At 37.7% G+C, this 23,121-nt stretch overlaps 1 protein-coding gene across 6 annotated transcripts in view; it reads right to left on the bottom strand.

Annotated features, from left to right (window-relative positions):
- Positions 1-23,121, bottom strand: part of DGKB (diacylglycerol kinase beta) — a 588,496-nt gene that overhangs the window by 11,852 nt on the left and 553,523 nt on the right. For all 6 annotated transcript variants that reach the window (XM_032483924.1, XM_032483922.1, XM_032483923.1 and 3 more), the window contains 2 exons: positions 18,670-18,790; positions 17,657-17,717 (listed from right to left, as the gene is read on the bottom strand). In XM_032483924.1, coding sequence (XP_032339815.1) covers positions 17,657-17,717; positions 18,670-18,790 — 182 coding nt within the window. The remainder of the gene's footprint in view (positions 1-17,656; positions 17,718-18,669; positions 18,791-23,121) is intronic.

Below are 23,121 nucleotides of genomic sequence, written 5' to 3'. Positions count from 1 at the left end.
GAATTAGAATACATACGAGCTTTCTCAATTTTGATAACATATCAGCTGATCAAATTTGGCTTCAACGCTTAATCTCTTTACTGCTTTGCACCAGGGTGGGCTTAATAATATTGTGATTCTCAGAAAGTTCCTCAGCAGGTAGCATTTTCCTTTTGAAATATCCTCCCTGTATCTAGCCCCAATTTTCTTTCCCTGATTCATCTCTTTAAGAGCTTATTATCACTGGATTTATTCGGCTACCTTAAAAATGAATGGGGTTTTCAGAGCAAAATAAATGCCATAAAATATCTGTGGGGAGAGCTTAATTTAGCAATTATCTGGAACATTAAAAGTTACCTAGCTCGATTCTGGAATAAGATTCTCTCCTTCTAATAATGGAAACCATTTTGAGTTCAGGCGTGTAGGGAAGCCATATGACAGCAGAATAAAGAGCATGCTAAATTTTTCAGGTCCATAACTGCCAAAAAGCAAAGCAATGAAACGTAATTTTCTAAAATCCCTGTGCCAGCTCCTTTATGATTTCAGCTATTATTTTCTGGAATGATAGCCATTTCCAAGTTTAATGTTAAAGTCTTTGACCTAACATCAAATTCAAAGAAATCACTGTAAAGATTTACAATCAAATCTTTCAAAAATGGGTTGAGAGCTTTACTTGCTGATTAAATTCCCAGGAATTCTAAGTAGCTATGGTCATGAGAAAAAGAAACTTCCCTGCAAGTGATAGGCTATTTGGCCACCTTGCAGGGGCCACATTCACACCTGGATTTGAAATCTCTTTTAAGATGTAATCTTGGTTCTCCCTTCATTTTACGGTTCTAAGTTGTTTGCCAGACAAGGTCAATGACATTTCAAAAGAGTTTTTTTTTTTTTTTTTTTTTATAAATAATTTCCATGTCTCTACATAAAAATTCTATCTACAACTTTAACCCAGTAACTTATTTTTCTTTTCCTAGGGTCTCTCTCAATCTTTGGCCACATGGGGGAAATTTAAACAAAAATAAAAACAAAAACAGAACAAACAAAATAACACACAAAAAATTTCCCTCTTTGACCATAACCAGAGAAAATTCCCAATATTCACAACTTGTGATTCCTCTTCTTGATGGGTAATACTTTGCACACCAGTTCCTAAGTGTCTTTTCATATAGCACAGTGGTTAAGATCATAGGCTCAGGGACACAAGGCACGGGGTTGAGTGCCAGCTTGGCCAGTGGCCAAAGGGGCTCACAGTTCTGAGCCTCAATCTCTATTTATTACAGGAGGATGATGATACATGGACTTAACAGAACCCTTGCAAGTACCCACTGAGGCTACGCATATCATGTAAGTGCTTAATAAATGTTCCTTATTATTTTTAGTGTAATTATGTTTAGTCAAGTGGAAAACACATTTTGTTAATCTTTCTCCCATCTGAGACAAGGCTTTCAGAATTTCTTGGGTGACACTGAGAGATGACATTTATGGTCATCTGCCTTCTCCTAAGGAGGCCAGAAGCACCTGATAGGATTTCAGCCACATGTCACGCTTCAGACCTACCCAACAAAAAGACTTTTAAAAAAAAAAAAAAAAATCCACCGTGACATTTACAAACAGAAGTCTGGGCTTTTCAGACCAAGGGAGACCAATAAGCCCATTCTGACGTCCTAGGAGAAGAAACTTTAATGACCCAATTCCCAGACACAGCTGTACCCTTATTTTTTTGAAGCATCATAGCAGCAACTGAAGGACTTTCTCATCCACGTTAAACTATTTCATGGTAATCCAGTCAACAATTTGACATGAAACTCTGATCAATTTTATCCCTCAAACATTTTCTGTATCTCTTGACTATTTTTTGGTGGTGGTGGGGGGGGTGTCTTTCTGTCATGACCATTCTAAGGTCTGAACAATAGCAGCGATCTTCTAACTAGCTACCACCTTCCCTTCCAATCCATTCCCTGCCCGGAATGATCTATCACCATGCAAATCTAATCACATCGCTCTCCTACTTAAACTTGCTTTAGTTCCACATGAATCCTAAACTAAAGCTAAAGATCCTCCCTGTGGGCTTGAACCTCCTACAGCTCTGATTCCCACTGAATTGACTGCCTTACCCCACACCTCCCTTCCTCTGTTGCACGTCCATCACTTCATCTCTCAGATCTTTGCAAACATCATGCTCCCTCCCACCCCATGTTGTTCCCCCTGCACTGAGAACACTATTCCCTTCCTCATGCCTAGTTATATGATCCTCATCCTTGAGCTTTCAGGTTCACTTTGAGTTTCTTTGAAAGTCTTCTTAGATTTCCTTTGATGAGGTCAAATCTCTCTAATCTACCCTCTCCTATTACCACAGTACCATGGTACCACAGTATCACAGTTCATAGCACCATGAACCTTTCCTCCACAGACCTTATATCATGCCTGAAAGTTCACATATGTGTGATTCTGTGAGAAATGTATACCTGGAAAGAGTTCAGAGATCATTTCTTTGTTTTGTTTTCTCTCCTTTATAGCACTCTAGGGCAAAATGTCACCACCTTCATAAAGAAGGGATCCAATAAGAATTTGTTGAAGGAATGAAGATATGAATCACTGACTTGGCTTAGATTAAACAGTTGTGTTCTTTCTTTAATTTTTATGTATTGACTGAAAATAACATTTAATACTGTCTACTTTGTCCACCCCACAGAATTGTCACACGGATAAAACAAGGCACAGCCATATCTCCTTTCATTGCACTTCATTTTACTGTGCTTTGCAGATACTGGCTTTTGTTGTTGTTGCTGTTGCAAATTGAAGGTCTGTGGCCACTCTGCATCAAGCAAGTCTATGGGCACCATTTAATGGCATTTGTTCATTTCATGTCTTTATCACTTGGTAATTCTCACAACGTTTCAATTTTTTTCATATTATATTTGTTGTGGTGATCCGTGATCAATGATCTTTGCTGTTACTACTGTAATTGTTTAAGGGGACCACAAAGCCTGGATGACAGCACATCTGTTTACAACATGGTTTACTGAATATTTTAAGCCCAGTGTGGGGACTTAGTACTCAGAAAAAAAAGATTCCTTTCAAAATATTACTGCTCATTGACAATGTACCTGGTCACCCAAGAGCTCTGATGAAGATGCACAGCAAGTCATTTTGACTTTCAAGTCTTATTCAAGAAATACATTCTGTAAGGCTACAGGTGCCATGTATAGTGATTCATCTGATGGATCCGGGCAAAGTCAATTGAAAACCTTGTGGGAAGGATTCACAATTCTAGATGCCATTAAGAACAATCATGATTCATGGAAAGAGGTAGAAATCTCAACATTAAAAGGAGTTTGGAACAAGTTGATCAAACTCTCACGTGTGACTTTGAGTGGTTCAAGACCTCAGTGTTGAAAGTAACTGTAGAAGTGGTTAAAACAGCAAGAGAACTTAAATTAGAAGTGGAACCTGAATGTGTGACTAAATTGCTGCAATCGCATGGTCAGACTTCCACAGATGACGAGTTGCTCCATACAGATGAACAAAGAAAGTGGTTTCTTGAGATGGAAACTATTCCTGGTGAAGATGCTGTGAAGATTGTTGAAATGACAACAAAGAGCTTCTACTGTTCTATAAACTTAGTTGATAAAGCAGCATCAGGGTTTGAGAGGACTGACCCTAATTTTGAAGGAAGTTCTCTTGTGGGTAAAATGCTACCAAATACAGAGAGATTAATCATGAAATGAAGAGTCAACAGATGTGGCAAACTTTACTGTTGCGTTAAGAAACTGCCACAGTCATCCCAAACTTCAGCAACCACTACCCGGATCAGTCAGCAGCCATCAACGCTGAGGCAAGACCCTTGCTCAATGGCAAGATTATGACTCACTGAAGGCACAAATGATAGTTAGCAATTTTTAGCAAGAAAGTATTTTTTCATTTAGGTCTGCATATTGTTTTTTAGAAACAATGCTATTACACACTTACTAGCCTACAGTATACTGTAAGCATAACTTTTATAGGCACTGGGAAAGCCAAAAATTCATGTGACTTTCTTTACTGCAGTATCTGCTTTACTATGGTGGGTCTGGAATTGAACCTGCCATATTGCTGAGGTATGCCTGGAATACGTTCAAATTCTTTAATTTTTAGAGTCTCGTTAATTAAGACATGTGCAACTATGGTCTGGATATTCAAAAAGGGAAAACAATACATTATTAAATTCTACTCAGTGTATTAAGTTCTTTTATTCAAATTTTTATTTGAAATTGGTAACCCATCCTTGGAATAGACTGGAATATCTCTAGGAAACTCGACCCTGTGCTCTGTTAGTGGGTAAGAAGGCTTATTCTTTAAAACTTTCAGCAATACAGGATGTTTCCCTTTGAGGAAAAGCTTAGAATATGTTAGCCATATTTCCTAATTTTAATACACAAAATCAGAAGAAATGAAGAGCTAGCTAAGGTCTCCCACAAGACACATGTGGGAGAAGTCAGACTCAGGCTTCGCAATTCTATAGTTTGCATCCACCAGAAGACAGACGTCTCACCACTCTGGAAAGAAAGAAATCAAATCCACACAGCAGTCAGGTGATGCCCATCAACTAGGAGACTATTAACTTTACCCATTCTAGAGAAGTGTTCAATTTTGAACTAGATGCAAATATAAATAAAATAACTATTGGTCCTCTGGAAAGTTAATGACAAAATTATGTTCTGTGCACACAATTTTTATCACTTTTAGCATGTTTAACAGTCCTGGATCACATCAATATAAATGCATAAGGTATTACATACTTAGCATATTTCTCGTTTCAATTTTTGCCCTTTCATGTTTTTGGACATTGTGTCTAATTTGGGTTAGGAGTGCCTATCAAAGAACACGGCTATGAGAGACACTATTATCTTTGGGCTAACCTGAAATGAACTTCTCTAAACTGAAACTGAATAGATTAATTCAGGTTTCAAAATGAAAAATGAAAGAACAATGTAGGTTTATTTCACAATATTTCAACAGAATGTATTAAAGAAAAGAACTATAAAAAGGTAAGTCTAATTATTAACATAACCTGTTTGGGATAACTTTTAAAATATAATATAGTAAGAAAAATTTCTTTAAAATATGTTTGTGTAAAATGCAATCAAATCTAATCAGTTTGGCATTAATTAAGCTCTAATAATGTACTTCAGTGTCTCTCCTAAGTAGTGTGATCCGTTTCCCCTTCATCCAGGTCGATTTGTGCACATTATGGTGTCATCATAATTTTAAAACATACTGAGAAAATGACAGAGCTGCAAAATTAAAATAAATGATTAATGGTATTTTTTTTTCATGTTTTGTACTAATAGGTATTACTGAGCCTTTAAATTAATAGAGCTGTCAAGCTCACGGGTGTTATAGATCCAGCAAGGAACCAAAATGGAAATTATATATTCCACAGACACCTAAAGATGACACTTTGGAATAGTTTAAATTTTAATTAGCAGGTGCAATTGTTTTGTTCTCTGTAACCACGGCAAATTAACTGGAAATTAGTCACAACCAACCCTTTTTTTTTTTAAACAGTCTGAGATGAAGAGACTGGTGCTTCCGGAAAGCACGCATGCAGTAAACTGCATCGTCGATTACAAAAACAACGACTGCTGTGAAATTGGGAAAAAATCATGCACAGGTAAACAAGGCTAATTAATACATAAGTAACAGGGGAACACACAAAATAATGCCACTAAACAGTAACGTGCCAGTCTTTGGGTGAAAAAAAAAAAGGCTTAGAAATACAAATTTATGCAGGAGCATTTACCAACGAAGTCTTAGGTAAAAGGATGCTTTCAGTTTATGTTTTATTTAACTGCTTTTGGAGTCTCACTACCACTCACACCTTAAAAAATATACCTACCAGAACAGCAATCTGCTTATTCAAATATGTTTCAAGATGACAGAAGACTATTTTCTTTTATTCCTCAAAATATCAAGACTTAGACTTACTAAATAACAAAAGGCAGTATTTTCTTTAAGATTTATCCTTATTTGTAACTAAATATTAGGCAAAATGCGATTTCCAGGTACATCAAAAAAATACTCCTTGTCTACATCTTCCTGTTAACCATTTTCCTACCGATCATTTATGAGTTATACTTTTTCTTTCATCACTAAAATTACACATGTTCCCTTGTCTGTTCTTTTCCTCCTTCTAAACTAAGCTTACAATTCCTTAAAAATGATATGTCTGCAAAGGCAGAAAGTATCCTGTTACAATAGCTGTGTAACTTTTAATGAGAACATAATATTCTTACCAAATTTTCAAAATAAGACTAATTTGCAGGAAATCAACCTGGTGCATTAACTGTTATTTAATACTACTTAAAGTTAAATGACTTAAGGCAAGGGTCTTGGGAGATTCAAGAGTCAGCTAAACCTGGAGATTACATGCACTATTCTATTCTGCATGAGTTTTAATATAATTTTCCCTTTAGATAACTACAAAAGATGTTAAATAGTATGGTGAAATGAAATCCTTTTCCAGTATGAGTTCATCTGTAAATGATCAGAGGAAAACAGTAAAAGTCACTGCTACATTTTCTATAACACTTTGTCTAAATCTCAAAAAGACGTCAAATGTTGTCCCAACATAAAATAACATGGATTTAACTTTTTTTTTTGTCCTGTATAATTCAGGATAACAAGGGAGTTACTCTAAACAACAAAAAGGAAGAAAATTCAGGTGTATTTTATGAATATAATAATACTTGATATACACCATGAAATAACTAATAACTTAGTATTGATAAACATGATGTGTAGTAATTTTCAGCAACCCTTCAATACTCTTGCGATTTGTAGGAAGCTGGTTTTAGAAATAAGGAAATAAGTCCAAGATTAAGTAATCCTCTAAAATCCAGAGGTCACTGATACAACAAATGTAAGACCCTGGACTCTGGCTTTTATTTCTGTTTCTACTCATTGGGATAGAGTCATTTTGCATAGTAACATTCCTAAGTGTTTTTCTCCTCCTCTCCTTATGGAAACCCCATAAAACACTGCTTTCAAGGAGTGAAAATATTTTTAACCTCAAACTCCTTTGAATTTTTGCTAAGTGCTAGAGAAGCTTTTACTACTGCAGTTGTGGAAGCCAGCTTGCTCAAAATAACTTTCGAAATATTGAAACCCAGAGTGGGTTTCAAATAAAAAGGTGACATACAAAAGTTTTCCTAAAATGGTAGAGATTTTATAATACAACAGTGGTAAGGCTTTGTAATTTCCAATCTGTGTGTAGTTCCCAGGTCTGTGATCAGTTCACCCAGATTGTAGGTATAACGAGACCCACCTGCCGTAAAGATAAGCTCATTCTATCTTCCTACTTGTCAAATTTGCCCCTTTCTCCCTATAAGTCTTTTCATGCACTGTTTATGTTTAGGCTTCAGTAGCTGCTTGTCAGGAAACATTGTTCTATCCACACTTTGCCTTTAAAGATATTTACTGTATCTTCAGTAACCAAGAGAGATGTAAGCACATAAACTATGGGAAAAGGTAATCCACCTGATATTACCATATTTCCTAATAAAATGTTATGCGAAATTCTCCTTTAAATGGTATTCTCAAGCAGAAAGGCCTTTCATGATATTCAGCCTTACAAGGGGGTTGAAAAGCCAGTAAAACAATCTCTTTCTTAAAACGGTTTAATTTGCTTCTTGACTGCTGAGTGCGCTATGCCTGGTTTGCTGTGGTCAGAGCTGCCAGAGTAAGTCGTGCTGCCTAGCTGCCCGCGTGACACCTGTGCTCCTTCAGTCAGGACTGCGCGTTACAGAGAGCTTCGGAGACCTTCTATTTTCTCCTCCCTGAACTTTCTATCGTTAGGCAAATAAGCTTAATGAACTGATGACAGGTTTGCGAGTAGAAAAGCAAGTTCGGAATAGTACCAGACTTGTAACTCTTTGCTTCATGACCTTGAACATATAACTAATCTCACCTCCACTGTCTAGGAGTCTCCTATACAATCACATAAATTACTTGCAATAGTCTTAAAATGTTTGCCTACAGACAAAGTAATCTAAAAAAACCCCGTATCTCATGTGGTCATCCACATCATTACTGCCTAAAGAAATCCCTAAAACTTAACTTCATCTTTATAGGTGAGTAGAAAAATTGATTCCTTTTTTGGTCAATTATTTTCACTCAAGCAAGAAGGTAAATGTGGTCTCAGCTGCTTAAATGCAGGACACAAGAATGGAAAAAAAAAAACTAATGAATTTTTCTCAAAATGCATAAGATTTATGACTCAAGGTGTAGGGTATTTCCCAGACTTATTCAGAATTTTTCTGAAAGATACGTAAATGGGGACTATTCTGTGAAATCTGTAAGTTGGCAAGTGAGCACTTCCAGCTAGTAACATACTAATCCAATGGTGAGTACGCGGGCAGATCTCAAAACAGCCAAATCCCAAATCTAAGGAGGGTGGTGGTGTTTTCAGCTCTAGTCAAAAAGCAAGCACGCCCTACCCTGTCTCTCTGGTTGAAGGCAATGCAAACACTGCCCAGAATGTGTGGAGCAGCTAACTGAGGACTGCTGCAAAGCAAACGACAGCAGGCAGACTGGGGAAGGAAACCGGGGCATGAAAGGTCGCCGAGCCAGTGATGACCTTCCTGTTTTTCCTCCCCTCTCATATTTCCCAGGCTGGAATTAAAGGCAGCCCCTAACCTAGAACTGTGTAGCAAGTACAGACGGAGAGCTCCAAGAAAAGCCCTCTTGCTGGTGCAAGTGGTAGGAAATGAAGGACCTGCAGGGAAAGGTCAGAGTGGGTGAGAGAAGCATCTAGGGTCACTTTGCCCCTTCCCCTGGCCCACCCCAATCTCTCCCATCTCCCTAGGGCAACTCCATAGCAGTGAAACGTGCCTACCACTCCAGTGATGGAAAGCCCCTCTCTCTAACCCATAAAACTATGGTCCAAAAAGCATGGGCAAATACCTGCTGATTTTTTTTTCTCTCTTTATCCCCTTACCACAGGGCCCTGAGGGCAGATGCTCTATCAGGAAGTACATAGCAGAGCAGAGAAACTAAAGTCTTAGATTACTAACCACAGGAGCCCTGGGAGTCAGAAAACATCAGAGAGGTCCTGGAGTGGGGAGGGCCTCAAAAAACCCAACTCTTGAAGTTGTATGTGATCTCCTGAGTTTACCCCTGTGCTGTGTATGCATAGACTTAACCTTAAGAAGCAGACTGACAATGTAGAGAACTGAATTAGATCACCACACAGGTTCAAGACAAGCCTGTGGATCCTGTACATGTAGGACAAATCCAAATAACACTGCAAAGACTTTGAAAATTGAGCTGACACTGAAACTACAACTCACAATCAGCAGATCAGGATTCGCAGCCTGAACCTAACTGGGTCATTTACCTGCTAAAATGGCAACAATGACAACAATAATGAACCAACATTCCCCACAAGAATTAAACAAGGCCCAGAGTCTCATAACATGAATATTTACAGTATCTAGAAGACAATCCAAAATTTCTCAACCTATGATGATCCAGGAAAATCTCAAAAACTCTCAAGAGGAAAGGCAGCCAGTGATGTAACCCCTGAGATGACAGTGTTGGAATTACCAGACAAGAAGTTCACAGCAGCTCTATAACCATGCCCCAAGAAGTAATGGCAGACACTCTTGAAATGAAGGGTAAGATAGAGACTATCAGCTGAGAAATAGAGGATATTTTTTAAAAAAGGAACCAAGAGAAAATTTTACAACAGAAAAACTCAACAACTGAAATAAAAGTTAACTGTATGGACTCAAGAACAGCATGGAAATAAAAGAGGAAAAAGTCAGTGAGCTTGAATATAGACAAACTGATATTACCCAATATGAACAATAGAAAGAACAAAGAGGAATGAAAAAAAATTAACTGAAACTCAGAGATTGAGATACTAATAAATATCTAAAACATGTCATCATAGTTTAGAAGGTAAGGAGAAAGTGTGGTGCTTACATCAGTACCTGAAGAAATAATGGCTGAAAACTTTTCAATTTGGCAAAAGACATAAACCTACAGATTTAAGAAGTTCAAAGAAACTAACACAGAATAAGTAAGCTCAAAGAAATCCATGCCCAGACTCACCAAAATCGAAGTATTGAAAACTAAAGACAAGAAAATTCCTGAAAGCAGCCTGAGAAAAATGATGTATTGCATGTTGAACAGCACGGATTCAGATGTGGACTTCTCATCAGAAACCACATTATGTAAAAGACCACATGACGTATGAAGAGGAATTAAGGATGGAATCTTATAACGCTGACAATGAAGTCTGAAGAGCTGGACACAGGCCTGCACAGGTGAAATGCAAGGCTAGGCACTGGGATGGCATTAAGGAGATACCAACAGATAGTCACAGGAGTGCGAAGGATCAGGCAGAGATTTCAGACAGATGGGGAGTTAAAAGGGCTTCATCAGGAAATTGCTGCTAAGCTTGGCATTGAGGGAACGGATTTTATTTTATTTTTAGTATATATGTATTTATATCCCATCGCCTTCCAGAAAGATTTTGAAGTAATGTATGAAAATACATCTAACCCAACAGGATAGGATAATTAATTCAGGCAAAATAATAAACTGTAGGTAAGATTAAATGAAAGAAATGCAAATCATGGGTCCCAGAGAACTGCTGGAGGAAGCCACAGGTTTTCTGGGAGCCTGCTTGAAGGCCAGGAGGATGTGTCTACTTCTAAACCACAAAAAGAGGGGATAGGGATTTTAGGTACAAAATTAAGCAGCATAAGTAGAAAGCCTCTGGAAGATGGCTCCTATGAAGAACGATTGGCTGATGGCAGCCTTGGGAGAGTGATTTAACGCCATGACAAGGATCCCGGATGCTATTCTCTGTGAAGTAACGAGGCAATGAACTTTGAGGTCAGGGAGTTAGACGACCCTAGTTGTGCTGCGCAGCAGTCATTCTGGCAATGTGATGGATAGATCTGGCTGTAAGGAGGAGCAAGAAATAACGTATTAAATAAAGAGAAAAATGTAAATAAGGTGAAAAAGAATTTAATTCTGGTATAAATGGCAGCGTTGTAGTTGATTGCTGATACAAGTGACTGAATGAGGCAGCAAAGCATAACTAAGGGAAAAGGCATTAGAACCCACTGACCGACTCTACCTCTGACCGTGTGGCTTTGGGCAAGTTGCTTGGCTTAGCTGTTTCAGGTTTAAAAAGTGATTTATGATATGGGAGTTATAATAACTTTACCGACTTCTCAGTGTTGTTTTGAGGATTAAATAAATATGAATATGAATATATAAAATGGAAACTGGTACATGGTAAAAGATGTTGAATATTGAGAAGCATTAGTGCCATAGTTTCTTTCAAACATTTCCAGGACATCCAAACATTCTGGAAATTCAATCAGGCTTTAGCTACATATTACGAAATTCTTGGGACTAGGAAATCTTAAATTTATAAAATGTTTATCTTCTATCTTAATGTCCTGAGATTTATTTGTATTATTTATGTTTTAGCAAATGATTAAAAATTAAACAACACTTTAAAGTTATGATTATTTAAAATAATTACAACACACAAATAAAAATATAATAGGTCCCGAAACACTGCTCCTCTTTCTAAAGAGTTCGCATTTTAAAGTTGTGCTGAGTAAGTTCCCTTTGCAAAAACAAGTGTCAAAATGAAGATAAACTCCAGGTAACTGCAGTGTCTAGGGCAATGGGAAGAAGATCCAGCCCTCCTAAGAAGGGTGCAAGTGAATGGAGTCTGGGTGTCAAGCCAGTGTCTAAGTCAACTAGATGCTGCAGCCAGAGGAGGAACACGAGATCTGAGTCAGAAAACAGCATCTCACAGAATGGTCCACACGGTGGAAATGGGGACTGAGGGACGCAGTTGCTCTTCGGGCACTAAATGACCAAGTATTCTGTACCAAGAATGAAAGCGGTCAAACTTAAGGCAGCAAGACCACCAGGCTTGGCAGGGACTGGCTGACCACCGGCCAGGGCTGAGCTGAGCCTTGGAAGTACCTAACACTGGAAGCTGAGATGGGTTGAGTGGATGGATCAGAGTGCTGAGAAGTATTCTAGTAAGGAAGGTATACAAGACAGGCAAAGGGACACCAAAACACCTGTCAGTGCTTTGCAGAGGCTGCCTCGACTTCAGCTCTCACTTTGACGCGTCATTATAGTTTACCTGTGGTCATTTCACCATTCCGTATGATCTGCTCCTGACGTCCTTCCCACTCTCCACCTCGTGGAAGAAAGCTTCAGGAATCCTTTCCGACTTAATCACAGACAAAGCACGCAGAGTGGTATCACATTACAACTTCTTCAGCCTTACTTTTCATAAAGGTATCCCAAGTAACAACTAACACACGACCATTAGTATTTCAAAGTAAAAACAGAACGCGGCCTATACGACGTGAAAAATGAATGCATAATTGTTAATGCAGAGGGAGGCGGCCCAAAGAAGTTCTACATCAGAAAACAGAGAGGTTAAATCATGCAAGGCTGAGAAAGTATTTCTTCTCTGATACATTCAAAATTTTTGCTTTGAGGATGAAGTGAATAAAGATAACTGAAAATAACTTCTACATGTATGTATATAGGAAAAATATGTGAATGAATTGCTAGACAACCTACATTATGATCAGTGAAAGATTTAGTGGAAAGAATTTTTAAAACTGGTTATGCTACCCCAAGAAATATTTAAGAAACTCACAAATTCAAAATGCACTTGGAGTTGGCAGCCCAGTGATGTGTGAGGCACAGTGCTATGCTCGAGGTGGAGGCAAGGGGTGGGGCGGAAGAGAGGGCCGAGTTCATAGTGCCTTACCTCAGTAAGCTTACGTCTACCAAGAAGTTAGTCAGAAAAGCTGGTAATTTCCATTTAACGTAGTTAGTTCTTTGATAAAGCTATGAAGCACTAAGGCTGAGCTTTTAGACTAGCTAGGGTCAGGGATGGGATGGAGTGGAGAAAGGGGCGATGTTCAAAAATGGCTTATGATGAAGTGACAGCATGGAATGAATTGTGTAACTCAACCAAAGAAGAAGAAAGTGTATTTAGTGAAGAGGAAAATACATGGAAATTCGGAAGAGAAGTAAGTGATGACGTCAATGAAACAGGAAGCCTGATTCAAATTATATTTTACCAGATATAAAGTAATTAAGGTTTTAAGTAGAAGAGTGTCATGGTGAGATTAGTATTTCACAGTGATCGTTTGGTAGAAAAAGCAAAGGATGGATTTAAATACGGGAAGAAAGATGGAGATGGGGAAAGGTTGGTGTAGCTATAGCTGGGAGTGACAGAGAAACGAAACCAGCCAAATCTAGGGCAGTGGGAGTAGGGATAAAAAGAAGAGTCCAGAAATATGACACAGTATCATGTGGGCACAGCTACTGAATTTTAGGGCATGGAGAGAAGAAGAGGATGACCCAGGCCTCTGGTATAGGAAACAGTGCGCCCCACTAGGTCAGTGTGGTCAAGTGAGGGGCAGGGGCTTTGGAACAGAGTCATTCATTATTCACTGGGTGGGAAGGAGACGGAAGGAGGTGCACGATGAGCCCATTTTGGTTACACTGAATTTAAGGCTTAGTGTGGTCACTCCCCACTCAAGGAAGCTTATTAGGCACCCATCCCTTGTAATAAATTGGGTGGGAGGGCTGGGTGGGCAGATACAAAATGAAGTCTGACTTAGTGCAGGGCCTCTCGTATATTACTAATCTTCCTTCTCTCCTCCCCAAGCCACTCTATTTCTCCTCAGAACAGCAACATACTGACGAGAGAGTCAGGAGGTTCGAAGTGGTCAGGAGGAAGGACTAGGGAGGAAGAAGATAGACAGGAGAAAACAGTAAGGCTCTGGAGTCCCCCTTGAAGAAAGGCTCTTCATGAACTATTTCAATATAAAGTCTTCTAGGATTAACTGTCTCTTTAGTTTGATACGCTTATTGTTATTAGCACAGCTAACCACTGAATGGTTAACATCCACTCTCCGTTAACTCAGTGACCATTAACAAAACTGAACACAGGAGTACCTAACAAGTTTCTGTTGACTACTTTATAGTGAGATAATTTAAAAGGTCCTAAAAATAATTACAAAGTATATATTGGAAGAGACAGTTTTAAGCTCTTCGGTTTCTGTTTTTCCTGATATTTGAATTTAGGTCTGGTAACATTTGTAAGTAAATATGACCTTAATTTTTTCAATTACTTCTTTATTGCAGTAAAATACATGTCACATAGGATTTACCATTTTAACCAGTGCACAGTTCAATGGCATTAAGTACATTCACACATTTATGCAACCATCACCACCATCCATTTCCGAAATATGTATTACTTTGATTGCTTTCAAGTATTAATTGATGTAAGAATCAAGACCCACTTATCCCCTGCTTTTCCATTTTATATATTCCATTTAAAGAAAAGCAGAACTTTGGTTGTGCTCTAAAATTGTATCTAAAGCAATTCCTTCATAAATTGGGTATCAGCTTATGGATATTTAAATGCAGCAAAGAATTTTAACATTCTACCAATTTTTATTTTCTGTGGGAAAACATTGTGTTATTCAGTTGAAGCAAAGAACACTCTTTAGTTAAACCACCCCAATGCTATGAACGCTAAATCTTCCCTTCAGTTAAAGTGAAATTTAAAGTTCAGAACTCCATGTGGTTCTAGGAAATGTAGAATGTGCCAGAATGTGAAATACCAATAATGAACCACAGTCTAATACAGTTCTTGGCCCTCCGGAGACTGCAGTAAATGTTTCAAATGAATAAGAGTTTGAGAAAACTAACGGAGAGAAAACTAAATATGAGTTATATAAAATTATTATTAATTTAACAATTGTTTAGATTATGAGCATTAATGGGTGAAATGAATATCTTGTTACTAATAAAATGAAGAGTTAACAAAAGAGTCGTTAGAAGTGCTCATGCAAAATAAGCTAAAAGTATTCTAAACCACTAATCAGACTTTAATAGACATGTGCTATTTAAAGCAGGACAGCAGCAGTAAGTGATTTATCAAAGGTCACACTCTGCAGAGGCAGGTCACACGATGGCCCGGGAACTTTATGGGTGGAGATCTAGAGTGAAGAATAGCTGTGAAAAGGGCAGACAGTGGAGCTAGGTTATGTGCATTTCAGTTTCCACTCTGCCACTTTCCATCTGTATGGAATCAGGCAAACTATTGAACCTTTTCTGCCTCACTTGCTTTATCCATAAAATGAAGCTTATCATAGGGTGTTTGAAAGAATTAAATGTGTTAATACAGGCCAAGTATCTCAAGTTGTACATGGTACAAACTAAAAGCTTAACAAGTGCCAGATATTACTGTTGCCATTAATCCTTTTTGACTTAAAACATGGCAAAAGGACTAAATTTCCCTTCTCCCTGAGAAAAGTCCAAAAGGATGCAGAATACTCATGGAAGGTGTTGAGTTTCATTGTATTTCATTCATTCTTTTGCGACCCAGGCTGACGAAAAGTGACCTTTCATGAAGACAAGAATATGGCTACTACCACTGCCATCCTGCATCAGGACCACCACCACCACCACCACCACTGAAACTAGCATCACCATCATCACCACAAGTTTCACTACCGTTTCCACCATCACAACCATACTACCCCCCCATCATCATCCTGATCATTGCCATCACCACCACCACCACTGGCAACAATGAAAACTACACCTTTAATATCCATGTGAGTGTAAATGTGACCTCATAAGTGTCACTGGAAGAGTGAAGAGTAACAAAAAAGATGTAAATGTATGTATGCTGGTAAAAGGAGGAACAGGATTTCTTTTTAAAGGATATTTAGGAACCAAGTACAGAGATAGCAGAAGGCATAGGAAGTAGCCAGTCTAGACAGGATTTTAGACAAGTTTGTTTTACATTATTACTACAGAATTAATGGGTTTCACAAACTTGGGGCTCAATTAGCTAAAAGGAATATACTAGGAATAAACAAAAAGTCGTATTTATGTCTGTACACAAAGACTGAACCAACTGCATCAGAGTAAAACCACTGGAAATGTAAAAATTAAAATTCCTCTTTTAAATGTTAAGTTGTACTCTTTGGAAGCAGCTACAGTTGTTTACACTAGTGTTTAAGAGAATAGGCTGCAATCAAAGAGTCCTGGGTTTGAGTTCCATAGCTGTCCTCTATCTGACCTTGAGTAAGTTATCTGATCGTCCAATGCCTCAGTTTTCTCCATCTGAAAAATGGTGATATTCATTATTTAGAGTTTGTGTGAATATTTAATAAAAACGAATATATTGTCATATGTCATTTATTTCTCAAAAAAAAAAAAAAAAAACAAACAACAGCAACAGAATAGTCACATGTAACCATGTAACACCATGCACATAGCACAAAGCTTGTACTAATCTAAGATTAAGCCCTCCCCTGCCACTCCCTAACCATTTTCCCTCCCAATCTCAACTATGCAGTAAATGGTACCCACATTCACAGATGAGAGCTAACCTTGATTCATCTCTTTCCCTTATTCCTACCTCTCACCCCAAGGGAATTTATTAGCAAATTTTTCCTGTTTCACCTCCAGAATGTAGCTCAAATCCATTCACTTCCTGGCCACTATCCTTGCCCAAGCTCAGACCACTCTAATAAACCTTAGTACAACGCATTCTCCACATAGCAGCTACGGCGAACTTGAAATATGTAAATCGGATGATTTAAGCCTTCGATAGCTTCCTACTGCGCTGAGAATCAGATGCTAATTCTTTACCATCATTTTTTCTACTTCATCTGTCCTCTGCCCATTTTTTCTACTGTACTTCTTACCACTCTCACCTTACCTCTAAAAACTCTGGTCACACCATCCTCCTACTGTTTAACACACTGAACTTTTGACTCTTTCATAAAGGCCTCTCCCAGATCCACTCAGCCAAAGCATTCTTCATACTACACCCAGCTCCTCTTCATCATTTTTTCAAAACTACTGCAATCAAAAGTTATATTTATTATATATGTATTTGTCTTTCTTGCTTTCTTAATTTAAACTCCTATTATTATAATGTAAATTCCTTGAGGATAATTATTTGATTGAATATGTTCTATTCCACATTCTACTATTCAATGTTTTACTAGTGATCATGGTCTATATTACTCATCATGTTTCCATTCTTAGCACCAAAAGGAGTACCTAGCATATTACTGAAATGCAATAAAATATTCACTATACAAATAGAAATTTAAATTTGGGTAGAGCTAAACATCTGACTTAAATAATATTTCACTGTGGAGAGAACAGCTATGATGGGTGTTTTCTATAGAGAAGGAAGCCGTCCAATCCCCAAATGGAGGCAGAAGAACAGATGGGTAATAAATTCAGGGAGAATTATGTTTGAAGGTCCCATAAATATTTTTCTCATAAGGTGTTCTGAAGCAAGTACAAGAAAGGTTAAGAGGAACTTTAACGATTTTGTTTAGTTCCAGAGTTTATAACTCATTTATGGTATCTAAAGGTAACACAAACGTTCAAAAGCTCAATCACTGCCAAGGGCATATAGTGCCTAAAATCTGAATGCAGTGGCTCTGTGACATAAAAAATGGAAAAGAAAAGGTACTTAGCGATAGGTCCAAAGCTTAGATATTGTGATTATTTATCTATAGGAGTATGTGGTTGGTTAGTTTGGGGAGTATATAATATATAGACATTTTCATTATTCTGTACTCACAGTACATGGGGTCTGCATCCATGGTTCCCCATCGATTTGCATTGGCAGAGACTTGCTAGTCCTAGGGAAAATTTTTCATTTTAAGTTTAACACTGAAATACTTTACGTAACAGACTAAATATCCGATATAAGACAATGAGACCAGGGAACACAAATATGGTAATGGCTGGGCTCTGCCCTAAAGTTATCTCTTTTGAAAGGGATTTCAACTCTTAACTATAAATGAATACCCTGAAAGATATCCTGGTTACAAGAATGGTAAGAGCTTCCTGGTAAATATGTTTATATAAACAAAAATTCTGGGTGCCCAAAGGAAAATGTAGAGCTTATGCTTAATGACACAATCAGAATTCTTACAGCCAAAAGGGCCTTCTTGTTTTCACACCCACATGGCAAACCTGGAGAAAGTGTTTGATGTCTCAGACTTTCCAGTAGCAACACTTTCATATATATATATATATATATATATATATATATATATACACCTGTACTATAATCTGTGGTTTCACTTCGGGGTCAAAACAAACCTTTTTTCTACAGGTAAAATTTGGAAAACATGCCTTTTCAAAACATTTAAATGTAATACACGCATATAATTGTATTTTATAATTACTCATCATTTAGTTTTATAGAAAAAAAGGGTGGGCTTTCTTCTATGAAAGAATTTAAATTAATGGTGTTAATAGTGTTTTCACTGAATAATTTCCCCGGTACTTCAATGCTTCAGTAAAATAAACTTGAGTGTGAACCAGATTAGAGGGGATACAATTTGTATGTCACAAGTGTATCCATGGTCTCAACAAAAGAGAATCCAATTCCAACAGACCTGATAAGTAACAGTGAACCAAAACTTTGTAAGTTCAGCCAATTTCCATTAATTTGAAATATATCAGTATTAATCCTTGGTAACTTGAGGCACAGCTCAAACAAGCATCGTTATCAGAGTCTTATATAATTTTAATTAATTTGTACTTATGTCATGTCCACCCCCTTTCTCAATTAGAAAGAGCTACCTGATGACCACAGAGGAGCACTGAGCCAGCCGCCGCCCAGCGCTTTTCAGTCCTGTGTATATCTGCCCCATCTCCATGGCTCCTTCCAAGCCAACCACTTCCAGCAGCTGATCACTCAGATCTGAAAGAAATCAGAAGCCTTGTAAGTTACAGTGCATATGCCTGTGTGTACCCTTTAATGTCATTAGACATTAGGAAAATGAAAAATAAAAGCTACTGCAGAAAGAAAGTTTCTCTGTCACCAATACTGTGCTAAAACTATTGAAAAGATGGCCTACTTCTGAAACTCTCAGTTTAACTAAACCTTGAGGTGCTGTGGGAAAAGATGGGCTGTCAGCTTCTTCTAAAACAAAATGGGAAGAATGGATTCTGAGCCAAATAATACCAAAAAAAAATATACCAGTAGTTTTTAACATCAACAAACTTCATGTTATTCCACATGTATATATGGAACATTTATACATCCCACAGCAGACATTTGGCAGCAAATACACATTTCAATACTATAAATAAAGTATGAGGATATGCTGTCAAACATGATTTAGTTCTATTACCCGAACAAAAGACCTTAGAGATCATGGAATTAAAGTTTTTCACTTGAAACATAAAAAGACTTGAGCCCTAAATCACTGAGTGACTTGCCCACAATCATAGGTAAATTTGTGCAGAAGTTCAAGAAACAATTATTAATTTCTTGAAACGCTTTTTTTCTGATAAGGAATACGCTACTGAATTCTTCTTCGAAGTAAATCAGATAATTAGCACAATACAATCACTATTTTCTTTTTAAACAGGACAGTTCTTAGAAGGCTAGTAGTATTAGGTATTGCTTTTTGAGTGTTTACTCAGTGCCCGTCACTGGGCGAATCACTCTCTACAGATTAACTCATTTGTGCACCAAAAAAGCCAGTTTAAGATAAATATGATTATTAGAATTTACAGATAGAGAAGCTGAAAATTAGAGAAGTCAAGTAATTTATTCATATTCACTTACACAGGAAGTGAGAGAGAGCCAAAATTTGGATCCAGTCACTCGGAGGCATAACCACGTTGCTATATGATAAATCAGTCACACCAAAAAGATACTTTAAAAAATTATAGAAACACTTCTCACATAGGGCGGGAGAGAGGGCCTGTGTGAGCTGCAAGGTCCCTCTCCAACCAGGTCTTCACTTCGCTGGAATGTAGAGGATGCACTTGCACCGGTAAAAACTACCGAACCCGGTCTCAGCACACAGCCCCTCTGCTTACCTAGTTATGTCAGGATCCCTGAACCCTGATTTGAAGGTAAGAGTCTAGGTGCCCATATATGGTCCTTTTCTACAGTGATATTTTCATGTAATCCTATGTATTTTCAAATGCAAAGAAAGTCTGATCTTGTTCTAGGAGCAAAAAATAGCTGGAGGGGGTGACAGAGTAGCTGAGGGTAGGGCATGCCGGTTATACAAGATAACCATGTAACAGTCATAGCTGAGGGTGGATTTCAAGAAAAAGAAGCATATGTGTGTTGTATGTACTCTACTTTGCACAGAAAGCCCTCATTCCCCACTAATGATTCCATTTCAGCAAGAAGTTCAGAGGTATTCTGGAAAAATGTGTTAAAGCTCAATGTTATAGCTCAGTGTTACAGATCGGTGTTACAGCTCAGTTGTGACAGCAACCTGGATCCGGGCAAGAGACCAGGCAGCACTTGGAGAGTTGGAGAACTCAAGTTTGCCAGTGTGCCCAGAAAAGTTAACGCTCCAAGCTCTAGACCCTGCCTGTAGGTTTACATTGGCTTTCATAGGCTACCAGTTCACACTTTGCAACATCATATGCAAATGAGGTATAACGAAAGTTGACTAATTAGGAACAAGCTTTGTAGAAATGGGCCAATCAGGAGGGAGAGAAATAACCAATCAGGAGTGAGCTCCATGCAAATGAAGTACTACAAATGGGCCAATCAGAAGTTAGGGAAATGGACCAATCAGGAGTGAAGGAAATAACCAATCAGGAATGAAAGAAATAACCAATCAGACAAGAGCCCAGGGAACCAATAGAATTTTAGGGGTAAGTAAGCCGTTTCAGAGGCAAAAAGTGAGATAGAGCCTCTGGGCCAAGGAACCAGATGGTGCTGGCAGGAGAGTAGTGGCCCTGCCTGGGTTCCTGCCTGTCTTTTTATGGGGCTTCCCACCTCAGTATAAATGATATATTTTCAGCGTAGTTAAAAGTGTGTGGTGAATAGCACTTTGAAAGCTCTAAGTTTTCTAGGCCCATGCTCTTTGGCAAATTTAATATAAGATCTGAAAATAGAAAATGTGGCTAGACCACTACATTAAAAAAAAATTACTGAAGTATACTTGATTTACAGTGTTGCGTTAGTTTCTGATGTGGAGCATAGTGATTCAGTTATACATATATATTCTTTTTCATTGTAGGTTATTACAAGAGATTGAATATAGTTCCCTGTGCTCTATAGGAGGACCCTGTTTATCTATTTTATATACAGTAGTTTGTATCTGTTAGTCCCAAACTCCTAACTTATCCCTTCCTCTCCTTTCTCCTTGGGGAACCGTAAGTTTGTTCTCTGTGAAGGCCACTGTATTTTTTGAAACAAACTGATTTTAAAAAAATATTTTTTAAACTTTAATCTCTAGTTGCAGCATGAGATTTCTTCAAGTAAACACAACCATCTAGCTAGTAAATCAAATGTTAACAAGTCATAATTGTTCAGAGCATTCACCTTGCTGTGCTAAACCCGATTTAGACTTATTTCTCATGAAACTTATTCTGTGTTTCTAGTTTAAATTGATGTCGCCAAGAACAGATGGACAAGGAATGGAAACATATTCTTTCAGCTGTAGCCGGCACTAAAATGTGCTTGGCTCTACAGGCTGGCTGTTAATACACGCATTTCTTAGATATATGTCAACCCAAAAGCTACATTGTGGCAAGCACTAAAACTCCAGATGTGTGCCTGGTGATATTTACAAAACAACAACAACAACCACCACAAAACTGAAGTTCATATTTAGTATTACACATTCTGTGCTGCCTGATCCTCACATAGGTAAAATTTTATGCTAATTTTTGTAGCGATCTGGTTGATGGGAACTATTCTACAAGAAATGAAATACTTTCTCATGACAGAGTTATCTGTGAGCCTTAACTTTTCCATGAATTACAGGGACTGTCTACACCCACACCATATTGCTGCTGTCTACCACTCTCCTTCTGATTTTTTTCTTTCTTTTAATTTGTATTTGTTTTTTCTCCCTGCAAAGATGCCCTGAAAATCAATTCTACACTTAATAATTGGTGATAAAGACATTTCATATGGATTTAGAAGACCTAGGCTCTCAAACTTTCATGTTCTTGCGAACACAAAGAACCACAGAAGTAGTGAAATATTTACTAAGTCCGCTGAAGGTAAATAAATATCACAGTCTTTCTAATTAACTGTTTAGATAAAAAGAAAATTCTAAATTTGTGCTGCATAAATTTGCTCCCATAACACTTCTGCATTTTTTATATAGCAGCCTGCAATGTCTGTGTACAATTGCTTCCTCTTACCTATTGTCTTTGAGATCAGGGTCCTGACTGATTTTGGATGAAATGTCTATATAATTCTGAATTCTGTTTCTATATGTGGTGTCATATAGAAACATCAAAAACTTCCTCACTTCACATTCTAGCTAAAATTTATTTTAAGTGTAGCCCCCCTTGGGATGTCATAACCAACCAGATTCACCTCCTTAATTGGTCTGTTATCTGGCTATTGCTTCCATACTTAAAACCAGGAGTTGTAAATTACAGCCCACGAACCAAATAGCCCACTGCCTGTTTTTGTATGGCTTACAAGTTAAGAATGGTTTATACATGTTTACAAATGAAAATTGTTTTTTCAAAAAAGAATATATTGTGACATGTGAAGATTATATGAAATTCAAATTTCAGTGTTCATAAATTAGTTTTTATTGGAACACAGCCACACTCATTCTTTTAAGTGTTGTCTATGCCTGCTTTCACACTTTAATGGCAAAGGAGAGTGGCTGCAGCAGAAACCATATGGCCCAGAAAGCCTAACATGTCTACTATTTGAACATTTAGAGAAAAAGTACCTTAGGATGATGGATGAAGAAGATGTAGTGTATAAATTAAATGGAATACTACTCAGCCATAAAAAGAATGAAATAATGCCATTTTCAGCAACATGGGTGGACCTAGAGATTGTCACACTAAGTGAAGTAAACCAGCAAGAGAAAGACATATACTATATGTCTTTCACTTATACATAGAATCTAAAATATGATACAAATGAACTTATTTACAAGACAGAAACAGACTCACAGACATAGAAAACAAACTTACGGTTACCAAAGGGGAAAAGGAGGGCGAGGGGTAAATTAGGAGTTTGGGATTAACAGATACAAACTGCTATATATAAAACAGATAAACAAGGTCCTACTGTAT

Source organism: Camelus ferus, chromosome 7, assembly GCF_009834535.1.
Source record: "Camelus ferus isolate YT-003-E chromosome 7, BCGSAC_Cfer_1.0, whole genome shotgun sequence".
Classification (NCBI taxonomy): Eukaryota; Metazoa; Chordata; class Mammalia; order Artiodactyla; family Camelidae; genus Camelus; species Camelus ferus.
The sequence above is the reverse complement of the archived record's forward strand: the minus strand, read 5'-3'. Positions and strand labels throughout refer to the sequence as shown.